At 37.7% G+C, this 14,461-nt stretch overlaps 1 protein-coding gene and 1 non-coding gene across 3 annotated transcripts in view; one reads left to right on the forward strand and one right to left on the reverse strand.

The window, feature by feature from the left end:
• The window catches only part of ELP3 (elongator acetyltransferase complex subunit 3), a 101,748-nt gene that overhangs the window by 60,704 nt on the left and 26,583 nt on the right, over positions 1-14,461 (forward strand). For both annotated transcript variants that reach the window (XM_032855691.1, XM_032855692.1), the window contains exons 11-14: positions 1,653-1,743; positions 4,557-4,622; positions 6,212-6,439; positions 7,645-7,726. In XM_032855691.1, coding sequence (XP_032711582.1) covers positions 1,653-1,743; positions 4,557-4,622; positions 6,212-6,439; positions 7,645-7,726 — 467 coding nt within the window. The remainder of the gene's footprint in view (positions 1-1,652; positions 1,744-4,556; positions 4,623-6,211; positions 6,440-7,644; positions 7,727-14,461) is intronic.
• Positions 11,030-11,136, reverse strand: LOC116866765. Its single transcript, XR_004382463.1, has one exon. It is a non-coding gene; the product is annotated as a U6 spliceosomal RNA (small nuclear RNA).

Here is a 14,461-nt window from a genome sequence, read left to right on the forward strand (position 1 = left end):
GCTCCCTTTCCCTCTGCCCCTCCTCCCACTTGTGTATGTGCACATGCGTGTGCATGCTCAAATAAATAAAACCTTAAAAAATGTTTCAGGGTAAAAAAGGGCATTTAGAAGACTTGATCTTTGGCTTATATAATATGAAACAGTAAAATATTTAAAACCGTATATTTGCACATTCCTGGCCGAAATAAATCTATTTATTTATTTATTTATTTATTTATTTATTTATTTATTTATTTTGGAGAGAGAGCACATGACAGGGAGGGGCAGAGCGAGAGGGAGAGAAGGTCTCAATCAGACTGCTTGCTGAGCACAGAGCCCCATGCAGGGCTCAATCTCAACCCTGAGATCATGACCTGAGCTGAAACCAAGAGATGGCCACTTAATTGGCTATACCACCCAGCGCCCCTGCAACTGATTTAAAATGTACTTGATTTTAAGAAATTACAGTTCCAAAGATAGAAAGTTAATTTTTTTTTGCTAAGAATTTTAAGTAAACTGTATATATTAACTAATCCCTCTAAAATATATTCTTTAATATCACTCTCACACTGAACTCACTGATGTGTCATTGTCTTAAAGAATTTTGGCTTATCATTGCTTTATGTAATGTTTCATGGAAATTCTACTGGCTGCCAGAGCCTAATAGATTTACTATGTATAGCTTTTAATGATAATTGATTGGCTATTGATATTTTTGAGTGAGAAATATCTTATTAGAATCAAATGGGTGAATTAGCTAATTGTATATATTTAACATTTGGAGGGATAAGTAAAAATAGAAGAAAAAAATTCAAGTTGATTCAAAAGCAAATGAGAAGAAAAGATATATTCTTAAAATCTTTCTTCTAATGAACCAAATATTAGACAAAACAAATTGAGGACTTGCCTTTGAATAGGAAGTAGATGTGCTAAGCATATTCTTCAGATTTTTTTTTTTTTAACTTTTATCGTCAGATGCTGATTTTTGTCTAGAAGAGGATGTTGGGGCTACTAAAATAGAGCTCATAACTTCAGCTTTTGATTGAAATCTCCTTTATGCCTAGCACTTTATGCTGTATTGATGCCAGGAAATAAAATTTATCTCCTCTTATCTTTAGGCAAGCTGTTAATCTTCTAATGCAGAGTCACTTCTAATTTGGATTTCTAGGAAACGGAGACTTGGGGGAGTATTCTTTGAGTCTAGTTGTTGGCTGAGATTGGCTTTTGAGCTTCCTGGTTACTTGTCATTCAGCAACTGTATAGGCAAGTGTTTTTAAGCTATTAATAAAGAAGTGCATTAATAATTGCTATTTCTCCTCTTTAAACAAATTGGATTTTACTTAAAAAGACAGTTGTATTTCTTGTTTTGCTTAGTGCAAATTTATCTCTTCAGCCAAAAATCATTACTGATGGCTATCAGACGTTTATTTTATACTTTGTAATCTTATAAAGTGATTTTCATTGGGTGTTTCCTCACAAAAACCCTGAGTGGTAGGTGAAAATCATGATTGCATGGATGGGAAAACAAACAGAGAAGCCCTGAACCTTGCTTCCTGTTTAGAATAATTCTGCTTTTCTGATCTGCTTTGTAGGTTTTTGTTTGTTTCCTTTTTTAAATACCCCTGCCTTACTGCTATAGAGAATGATTTGTATTTTACATCTTTCTTTTGCAGAGATATTCCAATGCCCTTAGTCAGTTCAGGGGTAGAGCATGGTAATTTGAGAGAGCTGGCATTTGCAAGAATGAAAGACCTTGGAATACAGGTAAGAGTTTGACTAGAACTGTTGAGATCAAAGTAATCTGAAACACAAAACACTTTGATACATACTTACAGATTCACAAGTTTGGTCAAAAAGTTTCACATAATGAAGGTATTGTACTCTGTAACATGAAGTTGAAACTACTGGTTACAAAGGCTGCATCTTGTCCCTTACACCCATCTGCTTTCTTCTAAAAGGGCTGGTTTGCTGATTTAAGGGTTGCTTTTTCACCTACTCAGATGCCAACTATGTGTGCTTAACTCTCCTTTTTAAATTTTGAAGTATTCCTTTTTTTTCTTTCTTTTAGAGTATTGGGTGTTCAATTCTTGACTAGCGATGGTAGACAATATGCGTATACATTTGAAGAAGTAAGGATTACATGTGTGAAATGATTACCCAACAGTGTTGTTGCCCACATATTCCAGTGTCCCTTGCCCCACTCCACCCCCGGGTCTGTTCAGGTACTTCCTTCTTCCGCAGATATTTACTAAACATCTTTATTCTGACCCTGGAAGTACTAAAGAGCCCAGGAATCTGTGACAGTCTCTGCAGATGACTCTTAAATACAGTAAGATGATTATGACAAAAATTCACAGTCCCCTAGAAACTCCTTAATAGATCTGCTAAAGGAAGAAAGCCAGGAGTGGGATCAAGGGGTGAGCATTAGTTCCTGGGCTCTGCTTTCAGCATTTGGATTCAGCAGGTTTGGGACAGAGTCATGGGATGTTCTCATGCACAATCCAGACATGGACCACACTTTGAGAGACACCGTTTTAAGGACTGCATATCGTGTTTGTGGACTTGCCCAATACATTTTCTTCTTTCAGTCCATTATTTGTCCAAAGAGGAATTTGTGAACATGATTGGCTTATACTTTTTAAAAAACAAAAACAATTTTAAGTTCTAGAAAAAGGGCAAATTTATTATCTATAGTGATTCATAGTGCCAAATGAAACTATGTGCCTGTTCTGCTTCCCAGTTTCCAGCTGTCCTTTCAACCCCTCTACCTTCTGAGAATACCACAGCCAAAGTGACAGCCTGGCCTGGGTAGCCTGATAATCTCATCATCTAGCTATCATCTTTAACCTAATATCCCTTTTAAACCCTAATAGCCTCTCAAACTGGAAAGACTAAAATTCAGTGCAAGCCCAAAGACACCTAGTTCACATAGGCAATGTCTTTGCCAGAAAATAAGTACACACCAATCTCTGCTTTTTTTAAAAAGCTTTCTTTGGGCAGCTGGGTGGCTCAGTCAGTTAGGCTTCTGATCTTGATTTTGGCTTGGCCTGTTATCTCAGGGTTTTGGTATTGGGTCCCACACCAGGTTTGTACGCTGGGCATGGAGCCAGCTTGGGATTCTCTCTCACTCTCTCCCTCTGCCCCCCCCCCCCCCCCCAAGCATTATCTCATAGCCCCCCTCCTGGAGGAATGCAGGTGTTCATTAAGAGCATACAACTATGGTGCGTTCACATGCAAACTACTATATAGATCTGCTATAGTTAAAAGACAACATCTAAATTTAATAGATTTGTAATTACAGAGACTTGTGATCCTTGTTTGCTATATAATTTTTGAGTTCATAGAAACCACATTAACAAAACATTATTAGCTGGGGCTAGTTCCTGGGACATGGAAATAGGTTTGCTTTTACAGAACTGAATAATGAGATCTTATTTTTCTCATGGAATTCTATACATATATAACAGTACTTCACAAATATGCTATTTTAGTAATACAGCTTGCATGGCATCATCACGTTTCCTAGGATGATCTTTTCTCACTGGTAGAAAATGTTAGAATCCTCGGGGCACCTGGGTGGCTCAGTGGGTTAAAGCCTCTGCCTTAGGCTCAGGTCATGATCCCAGGATCCTGGGATCGAGCCCTGCATCGGGCTCTCTGCTCAGCAGGGAGCCTGCTTCCCTTCCTCTCCCTCTGCTTATCTCTCTGCCTACTTGTGATCTCTGTCTTTCAAATAAATAAATAAAATCTTAAAAAAAAAGAAAATGTTAGAATCCTGACAATAATTTTTATAATTTATTCTGAAGGGAAAACATACTATATTACATATAATGCAATACTGTAAGGGTTTTGTAATTATAAATGTATGGCTATGTAGTGTACACACTGGGTTGTGGAATAAAAGTGAGAGTTGCATCACATGAGCTTGGACTTGGAGAGACCAGGCATTGCATGTGTATCATGTGCAGGCAGCTCTCTGCCTCCTAGTGATGATCTCATGACTATGGTTAGGACTGTATAATAAATAGCTCTGGGTTCCTTCTTTTCTTCCTTTTTACTCCCCTTCCTTTCTCCCAACCTTTCTTCCACAATGCAAGAAAACAAAAACAAAACGTGGCAGTCTTCCAGCATCCTTCTTTTTGACATTTGTAAAATGATAGAAACATGGTGATGCTAAAAATATTAACTGCCATAAAATGGTGAATGTTTTTAAAAATGAGGAATTTTCTTCTTATTCTTCTATATACATAGTTTTGTATTATACTTTCAGGTATAGTTTTATCCCCTGGGTAAAACTGTTGTCAGATTTTAGAACATACATTATTTACTTTGAGTATTACATATTGCTCTCAGAATTCTAAGCTTGTTTTTTAAGCACTACCATTTCCCCCTATCCTCAGACTTAGTAAAGATGGTTTTATTTTGAAATTTAGTTCTTTTTAATCTCTTTGTAAATTGTGTCCAAACTTAATTTTGGGCCCAGGATTTGATGGAAAGGTGTGAATAAAAATTTAGTTACCAGTTTTATACTTGGCCCTCTCCTCCACCTTTTTTTAATTTTTTATTTTTTTTGGCAGTGTCGAGATGTAAGAACCAGAGAGGTTGGAATCCAAGAAATTCATCACAAAGTACGGCCATACCAGGTTAGTTTCTTCATTTTATAGAGAGAGTGGGCCCTGACCATAAATCTTTGGCAAGCCTGGATCCATACTTTCTAACCAACAGGACTGATCCCTAGAAGTTAATAAGTAAACTAAGCAAAGTAATTGAGGATCAGATAGAGATGACAAGACGGGAGAGGCAAATATGAGGGTGGGTGGATTGTAGAAGAGCCAAGCTAGGAAATAAGAGCCTGAGCTTCATTCTGGATCAGCACAATCCACCAGAACTTTCTGCAGGGTTGAAAATATTCTATAATTTGTACCATCCAGTATGGTGTCAGCCACCAGTCACATGTGACATGTGACTAGTGCAGCTGAGGAACTGAGTTTTTAATTTTATTTGTTTTAATTCAAATATAAGTAGCCACATGCAGCTAGTGGCTACCTTCAGGAAGAGCTAACTGAGATGTTTATTTCTGTGTGTACAGCTATTAAATTCTACTCTATTGGTGGTAATCAAATGAATAGATAGGCCTTCATCAACAGGGGTTCCACAAAACTTAAGCCTAATGCCCCAAAACATTCATTGTTTATAACGAGTTCACTTCTCTCCTATTTACTTATAATGCCTAGCTATGTGCCATATTTCCTATGAGTTAACTCTCTTGTAGAACCCCATTTAAGAAAGATTAGATGATACCTGCATTGATATTTTTAACATTTGGGACCTCTTGAGGAAAAAAGTCGACCCAAACAAAGTTAATCATTTTTCCACATTACTTTGCAATCCAGTTAGTTAGCAAACATTAAGTTTGAGAAGAAAGAAACATAACCATCATTCTGAATTGTTCACCTCACCACAGTTATAATCCACCCATTGTTGGAAAGTGTCTGGATGTGACCTTGTCCACATATGTAGGTTTTTCTGTGCATACTGTTATATATTGCTTATATAAATGCAAAGTTCAAGGGGCACTTGAACAATGAGTTGAAGAGTCAAAAGCCTATGTAGATTGCTACAACAAGAGCTTCCCCCAAAAGCTACTTTCCGGTGTTTGAATTTCTTTGATCTTCTAATCTTACCACTAACTAGGTATAATATTTTAAAGGGCTTATCCCTTTAAAGGGATGCCATACTTTCTTAAAATCCCATCAAGAAACAAGTGACCAATAACACATTTTCCCCCCAAAAGCAGGTTTTCATAGAAGAGATAAAGGCTAGGAAATGAAACTGTTGAACCACCTGACTGTTATGGGGCTCAGTGGTGCTCCCAAGAGCTACACATGTGATATATAATTTTATTAAAGACTCTTCTTGGAGAATCAAAAGATATAAATACATAGAAGCCTTTACTGAGCCAGATTTCTGCAAGAATTTCAAGGTTAATGAAGTTCAAATATGTTTTCCTTTTATAATATTCCGTGAACAAGGCATGAACTCTTATTTAATCAATGATATGTGAGAGTAGACAAGAAGGAACATAATTCATGATTATTCATTCTTTATCCTTAATTGGGTATATCAGCCTAAATAAGTAAATACTTATAAAAATGAATTCTGTTCGCTGATTAAGGGTTTGTTTGTTTGGTTTTTGTCTAACTTAAAAGAAGTTTTTATTTTTATTAAACAGGTTGAATTGGTAAGGAGAGATTATGTTGCAAATGGTGGCTGGGAAACATTCTTATCATATGAAGACCCAGATCAAGACATATTGATTGGCCTCCTGCGATTACGAAAGTGTTCAGAAGAAACGTTCCGTTTTGAATTGGTTGGAGGTGTTTCCATAGTTCGAGAGCTGCATGTGTATGGAAGTGTCGTCCCTGTGAGCAGTCGAGATCCTACTAAATTTCAGCATCAGGTATCCTGTATTCCGTTTCTCTTTGACTATAATTAAGAAATTGCCCTGGGTGGCTCAGTCAGTTAAGCGTCTGACTCTTGATTTTGGTTCAGGTCATGATCTCAGAGTCATGAGATCAAGCCCAGCATTGGGTTCTGTGCTGATCTTGGAGCTTTGTAAGATTCTCTCTCCTCCTCAGACCCTCCCTCCACCCCACCCCCTTACCCTGCTCCCTCTCCGGGGAACATGCACATACTCTCTCTCTCTCAAAAATAGATTAGGAAGGAAGGAGAGGAAGGAACGAAGGAAGGAGAAAGAAATTGCCCAAGGGAGGAAAAGTGAAAAAGAGTGGGTAGTGGGAGGGGCTGGAGGAAGAGACAGTGAAAGAGGGAGGAGGGAGGGGAAAGGCAAATACAGAAATGGAGGGACTAATATTTTATGTTCAGGGATGTTTTCTCTCCGACTTGTACCCTTTTGGGTGTGAGAGGGAAGGAGCGAGTGACAAATTTGAGAGTCAGTCAAGTAGGATATAGTATTAGGTTAAACCATATGAAATTTCTATTTTTGAAAGTCAGAAATGGTTTAATACCAGCAATTTCTTATGGTTCAACTATGTATTATGAAATCAAAGCAGATGATAATGTAAAAGCACTTGTGAAATATTAAAGCTCTTCATAGACGCAAACTGTATCTGATATATAGTGGAATGCTCTTCCACTCCCCATGAACAACCTAAATAAATAACTTACTTTTTCAGATTTCCACAAAATAGCTTAAAACCACTAATGGCAGATATAGCGTAAACCCCAGACTTGGTGATTTAAGAATATTGCCTGGTTTCAAAACCTTTTAGAAATTGGAGGGGTGACTAATAGATAAAAGATTAGATGCCCCAGACTTCATCACCTGGAGATTGCCTAGAGCTTATTTAAAAAGAGACAGAAGTTGAGAGACAATTGCCACCAGCCTTTGATGAGATTACATCATCCATAGATTACCTTTTGATGGCTTTTGTTGCAAAATTATTGCCTTTTTTACTAGTCAGCTATAGTGTATTTTTGGTATAATTGAATGGTTTCTGTTTTCTTATCCCCATAATTTTTTTTGGTCACTCTTTATTTTAGGCAGATTTTAGCAACTACTGAATATTACCCTTTTTGTTTTACGTATCCTTTTAATGACTTCCTTCCTTCTTAATTCCCTAACCCCTCTTTTGCTCTTTCCAGGGATTTGGCATGCTGCTGATGGAGGAGGCAGAAAGAATAGCTAGAGAAGAACATGGATCTGGGAAAATAGCTGTTATATCAGGTAACTGGAGGAAGACAGAGTTCATGATTCATTCACGTTTTTAACTTGTTATCACAATTAAAATGATCTCAGGCCTCTCTTGCCCCCATTTATGATTATTCACAATTGGGCGGAGTATAATAGTGAAAAACTTGTGGTCACACATAGAATTACTGCAAACAGTTTGGTGGCATAGTTTCAGAAGCACTCCATCTCTGAGTGGCAAGACCAGTAATCTGGATCCTGCCTTCCTTGCTGTCACACCAGTCATCTGTCTGTCCCACTAGTTGTCATGGTCATTTCCTCTCTTGTGCTTTGTGCCCAGTTACTCTGTCTGGGAAGATGAAATTTGGTGATAAAGATCCAAGAAAAAGTAAACCAGTGTTATCAATAATGTTCAGAAACAAAATGGACCTCAGGTGCCAGTACAAGATGTTTAAAGGTAGAGTTTTTTTGCTCCTTAAATATTGCCCTCAGTGACTTTGCTTCTGGGAAATAGCTTTCCCTTGTTTGGAAGTTTCTCCGTACTTTGTCTAGGTAATTGAGGAAGTGGGCACGAAAAGGAAATTCTGGTATGAATGGAGCAAAAACAACCTTATGTATACCCTTTCATTCCTACACTTTAGTACTATATCCTTACAAAAATTGCTGTTCCCAGTAAGAAGCTTGCATGGGGGAAAGCTATGATCAGAATATAGGTTGTTTTTCCTCCAGCATTTGTTTTTCCATTAGAAAATATTTTCTCTTAGAGGCAGATTATTTTCTTTTAAGATCTTTTAAATCTTTTCTGAAAGGTTTTTTAATCAATAAGTTGCTGCTAATCAATAAATCAATACCCTTACCTACGTTTTAACAATTACATTTATGAAAATATAATGACACAGGCTTACTTAATCACTTAGTGTGGTTGTGGTATTTTTGGCATTATCCAGACAGATAAGTAAAACATTTCTCAACATGGCTAGCTTTATATATTTTCCTCTGTTATCTTTAATTTCACTAAAGAGGGACTTAATGAGGCTCATCTGATTGATACTGATATTTGTAATAAGAAATGTTTACCTTTCAACTGTTTAAACTGTGGTGGTTCAGAAGTTAACCTTTCCCAGTACCAGGAAAGGGCCGCCTGACTCAGGACTCTTTCTACACACATCTGTGGAGGTTTGAAAGCACCTGAAATTTCAGTGGTCCTTTTTGCTAGGCATTGTCAGTGTTTTCAGCACAGTACTTCTCAAGCTTTAAATGTGCTTGTGCTTCACCTGGAGATCTTGTTAGAATGAAGATTCTGTTTCATTCAGTCTGGGATGGGGCTTGAGAACCTGCAGTTCTAACCAGCTCTCAGTGATACCTCTGCCGAGGTGATACCTTCAGACCACACTTTGAGTAGCAAGGTTCTCATATTCTCTTCCAAATCATTAAGGTCTGGATACTCTCCGTCACCCTGGCAGTGCCTACACTCCCTCAGTCTGCTGTGCAATCACATGGTTTTCTCGTATCTGTGGGAATGTCATCAATTTTAAAACGGAAGAACATTGGTAATCTATCACTTCTCCACATTATTTCATTAGCCTTCCTAATATCTTGCTTTTTAGAAATGTTACGTGCACAGAGGGCCCCTGACTTGCCTGAGGTTCTATTCAGTTGCACATAAGAGCCTCGGTTACTGTTTTTTATGAGCAGGGTGTCTAAGTGGAAATCAGCATCTGTCCTTTTTCTGGCTTTTTATCATAATCTAAAAGCTCAATTTCAGATCATCTGCCTGTAGGATTTTTAAAATAATAAGAAGAGACTTACTGAAAATAGCAGGGAAGAACCTTTCTGCTTATCAGCACTACAATAGGACCACTAGATTTCTTTTTTTTTTTTTTAAGATTTTATTTATTTATTTGACAGACAGAAATCACAAGTAGGCAGAGAGGCAGGCAGAGAGAGAGGAAGGGAAGCAGGCTCCCTGTTGATCAGAGAGCCCAATGTGGGGCTCGATCCCAGGACCCTGGAATCATGACCTGAGCTGAAGGCAGAGGCTTTAACCCACTGAGCCACCCAGGTGCTCCGGACCACTAGATTTCTATATAGGAGATTTCTTTCAGCCAGTGGGTTTCTGTAGTCCTGGATTGTCTTTTTGAAACCAGAGTTCTGTGGGAGGAAGGAAGCATTACTTCCGGTCACTCTAGTCTATATACTGGACCATTGCTTTCTACTGAGGAAAGCACACAAGGCCTTGACTTTCTCTTTGACTCAACATCTGATCAAAAAGCCAAGAACATTTGTTCTTTGTATGCATTTTATTGCTCTAATTTAAAAATATATTACTGTTTCAGTTAAGCTTGTGAATCAGATACCTGAGATGTCCATTATTCAGAACTTTGAACAGTGCAGATTTAATGTATTATCATCACCTGTCTTTTATGTTGCTTTTGTCCTTCCATGTTTGTTCATTTGTTCATTCTTTACTTTGGTCTTTCTGATTTGAGTACAATGTGTGTGTGTGTGTTTTATTAACATATAATGTATTATTTGTTTTAGGGGTACAGGTCTGTGATTCATCAGCCTTAAACAATTCACAGTACTCACCATAGCATATACCGTCCCCAGTGTCCATCACCCAGCCACCCTATCCCTCCCCCTGACCCCCAGCAACCCTCAGTTTGTTCCCTGAGATTAAGAATCTCTTATGGTTTATCTCCCTCTCTGGTTTCTGGTTTCATCTTGTTTCATTTTTCTCTTCCTTCCCCTATGATCCTGTCTTGTTTCTCAAATTCCTCATATCAATGAGATCATATGGTAATTGTCTTTCTCTGATTGACTTATTTTGCTCAATTCTAGTTCTCTTATTTTACCCTCTTGTTCCAGCCATGTTGTTGCAAATGGCAAGATTTCATTTCTTTTGATGGCTGCATAGTATTCCATTGTGTATGTGTGTGTGTGTGTGTATACATATGTACATATGTATACACACACACACACACACACACACACACACCACATCTTCTTTATCCTTTCATCCATTGATGGACATCTAGGCTCTTTCCATAGTTGGGCTATTGTGGACATTGCTGCTATAAACATTGGGGTGCATGTGCCTCTTCAGATCACTACATTTGTATCTTTAGGGTAAATACCCAGTAGTGTGATTGCTGGGTCATAAGGTAGTTCTATTTTCAACTTTTTGAGGAGCCTCCATACTGTTTTCCAGAGTGGCTGCACCAGCTTGCATTTCCACCAACAAAGTAGGAGGTTCCCCTTTCTCCACATCCTCACCAACACCTAGCTGGTTAATTTTAGCCATTCTTACTGGTGTAAGGTGGTATCTCACTGTGGTTTAAAAATATGGAATGCTTCACGAATTTGCGTGTCATCTTTGTACAGGGGCCATGCTAATCTTCTGTGTATCATTCCAATTTTAGTGTATGTGCTGCTGATGCGAGTACATGTGTGTGTGTTTTAATTTGTTTTTGTAAAAAGTCAGACAGTTGTTCTCCATAAATGAATGAAAAACTCTGTGATCACATTGGTGTTTGTGCACTGTGCTTTTTCACAGTGTGTCATTAGTTGGGCTGTATAGGAGGAGACGTTTGGGGGGTGGTTGGATTCCATTCCTGTGTTGACTGTAGCACTCCTTGTGATCTTGGATAATTTTACTTGATCGCCATGGACCTTTCTTTCCTTACTAAAAACAATGGAGATAGGTTATCTTTTACAGTTACAGAGTCTAGAACTCAGCCCTTTAGTGTCTTAATCTGTGGTAGTGCTCAGAGTAACCAATTATGTTTTACTGATTACGTCTAAAGTAGATTCTTTTCTGAAACCATGTTAGGAAGCCCTTCGGTTTTATTAGTATTTGAGTTCCATCTCCTTGTACGTTGGGTATTTGATGGTGAAAATTACACAGTTTTCCATAGGTAGTTTATCATATCCATGGTTTGTGGATGCATATTGACTTCAGTCACAATTTGGTGATACTTTTTTTTCTGACCTTGTCCTTGATTTGTAAATCCATCCTTGTTCTGCTCTGTAGGCTTTTGTACACAGTGGTGGCCTAGATACTCTGTTCTGCCATAACTAGTAGCTTGAGCAAGGAAGAGACAGGTCATTTAGCATTCTGGTTACTGTGACTATAAGAGTCATGCACTTATGTAGAGGTTTTTTTTTTTTAATTACATTCTGATTCATTATTACTTCCCCTCAACTTGCCAGCTGATTTTCTGTTACTTGGATTTATGGTCTTTGATTCTGTCTCTAGACAGTAGGATTAACTGCACCATAGATCTGATTTGAAACACTAGTCAGAAGGATTCCATGTGCTCTATTTTTCTCTATTAAAAACAAATCGCTTTTTATCTTTGTTACCTTAATATATTTTGTTTCTAGAGGGTATATACTGAATATTTTACAGCTGATTGATCCTTTTTTTAAAAGATTAACTTTATAGCTACATGAGAAAATTATAAATTTTCTGATTTATTAGAGTCAAATGAAGCACTTTCTTAGACTTTTAAAAATAATTCATTCTATTTTTTAAAGCACATATATTTGTCTTGGGAAGTAAACTGTGTTTCTAAATTAACCATCAACTCCAAATGTGAATATTAAAGCAAAAATGAAATGTTTGGCTTCATCAACATCAAAATCCCCCAAGTTCAAGGAACCAGCACTGAGCGGGCAGGGGAGTACAGTGTGCTGCCCTGTGTTTACGGGATGCTCCTGTTAGGCCGCACAGCTAACTCAGTCCTCACCACACGGATTATCCTTAACTGCAGAAGAACATAGGTTTTTCTCTCTACTTACATTACATCTCAATTCATGACTAATTGCCTCAAAATAGGAAAATAATCTTTTTCTGCATACAAAAATGAGTAAATCAATAGGATAAGAACAACCAATTTACAAAATAATGTGTAGGCAGTTAATTACTGCTAAATATCTAAGCAATTAATTAGTCCCCATTATATCCAAGTGCTTTAGTATCTCTCCCCAACTTACTCATGTAGGTTCTGTCAACATACATCTGTTTAAGATTAACAAATTCTATCTACTTGAAAAGCTGTGATGTTTAAGCGGATAAGGAACATTCTTTAATGTGTTAAGATGAAGCAGTTTTTTCTCTGCCCTGTCTTATGGTGTAAAGTGCAAGTGATTATACTGTAGAATCTAACTACAACATTTGAAATGCCATCACTAATAATCACCATGGAAACTGGAGATCTCTGATGTTATACTGCCCATACCCTTTCCAAAAGGGCAAATATAACTGTTGATAGCTACTATTTAAAAAGCCACTTAATACCCCCAACAGAATGATTTTTTTTTTCCCTTTTGGCAATTTTGGCTAGGTATCAGATCCAGTCATGTTACCGTTTCTGTTTGCCAGGCTAATTGCTATGCATCAAGACGAATAGCTATTCCCCAAGCTCCCCCTAGTACCTTCGTCATAAGCAGTATTCTATTTGTGTTCTTTCAAGTAGAAAATTAATATGGCCATTGGCCAAGAATTGTACCAGGCTGATAGATCACACAGTGGTGGTGAGAAATGAGGAAAATGTCTGAATGGTTGATGACAGAAATCACTGAAGTCAGAGACTATTAGCCATTTTGCTTAAACCCATTAAACAGGCACAGAAGAGGGAAGGGGAGAAGGTAAATATACAGGGTGAATAAAACTTAAACCTTAAATATAGAATGAGTAAACAAGTCCCTGTGGAGATGAGATCATTCTAAATCATGATGTTCAGAATATGATTCTAAAACTACATCTACAACTCCTACCAGTGAAAAAACATCAACATGCCTGTGCCTTACGTAACCCAGTATGGTTTCCTAGGACCGAAATTAATGGTCTGGTACACCAGAACCAGTGTTTAATGATATGTGGGCAGAAAATAACAGTCATTTGGTTTCATTAAACTACAAATGGCGTAGGTTTACTTATGGGACCCCAGAAACTTCACCTGTATTCCAGGCAGCAGCCCATCTCCCTTAATTTAAGATGAAGGTAGCTTTATTCTTTGCATGATAATCTAGATGAAAAGAAGCATGTATTTGCAACTGGTTCTGTCTGGTAGTGGAATCATAATCCTAACAAAAATGCCTAGAAAAGCTTTCCTTGTTTTGGCTTATCTGTTTGCCGATGGGCACAGGAATCCTGCCAAAGGCAAACCGGTCTGTGCTGCACATGCGCGTGTGCCTAGCACTTCTCAGTAAGGAAGGGAGGAGATGGTTCCCTCTTCTTTCTGTCTCATCCCTCTCATAATTTCTCTTTTAATAAATTATCCTCTAATGAAATGCACACTGTTAGGGTTCTGTATATTCCTCTATTTCTCCCACTTTGGTGTTCTAACAATTATACATACTTCTTTTTTGTTTCATGTTCCCACAGGATTTTATCGTGATGGTGGCTAGTATCTTCCTTTTTAAAGACAATAGATAGAACATAAAATATTGCTGTGCAACCAGGATTTTCTTAATTTTAGCATCATTATTAACGAGCATTGGTGATATACTACTTTGCTGGATAAGAAATTAGCTAAATGTTTGCTAATTGGTGTCCGTATTGCCACTGGACTGTGGAGGTACTGTTGCCCAGCTCCTCTAAGGGCCATTATTCCTGACTTGACATTTATTCATTTGTAGATGAACCAGGTACCAGACTGTAGTACTTTGCATATCAAGTGCATTATACTCATCCCTCTCTTGGTATCTCATGACTATATTAATTAAGGCATGTTTTTCACATATTCCTGAATAAGCCACTAGTGA

Source organism: Lontra canadensis, unplaced genomic scaffold, assembly GCF_010015895.1.
Source record: "Lontra canadensis isolate GAN:19392208 unplaced genomic scaffold, GSC_riverotter_1.0 scaffold10, whole genome shotgun sequence".
In the NCBI taxonomy this organism is placed as follows: domain Eukaryota; kingdom Metazoa; phylum Chordata; class Mammalia; order Carnivora; family Mustelidae; genus Lontra; species Lontra canadensis.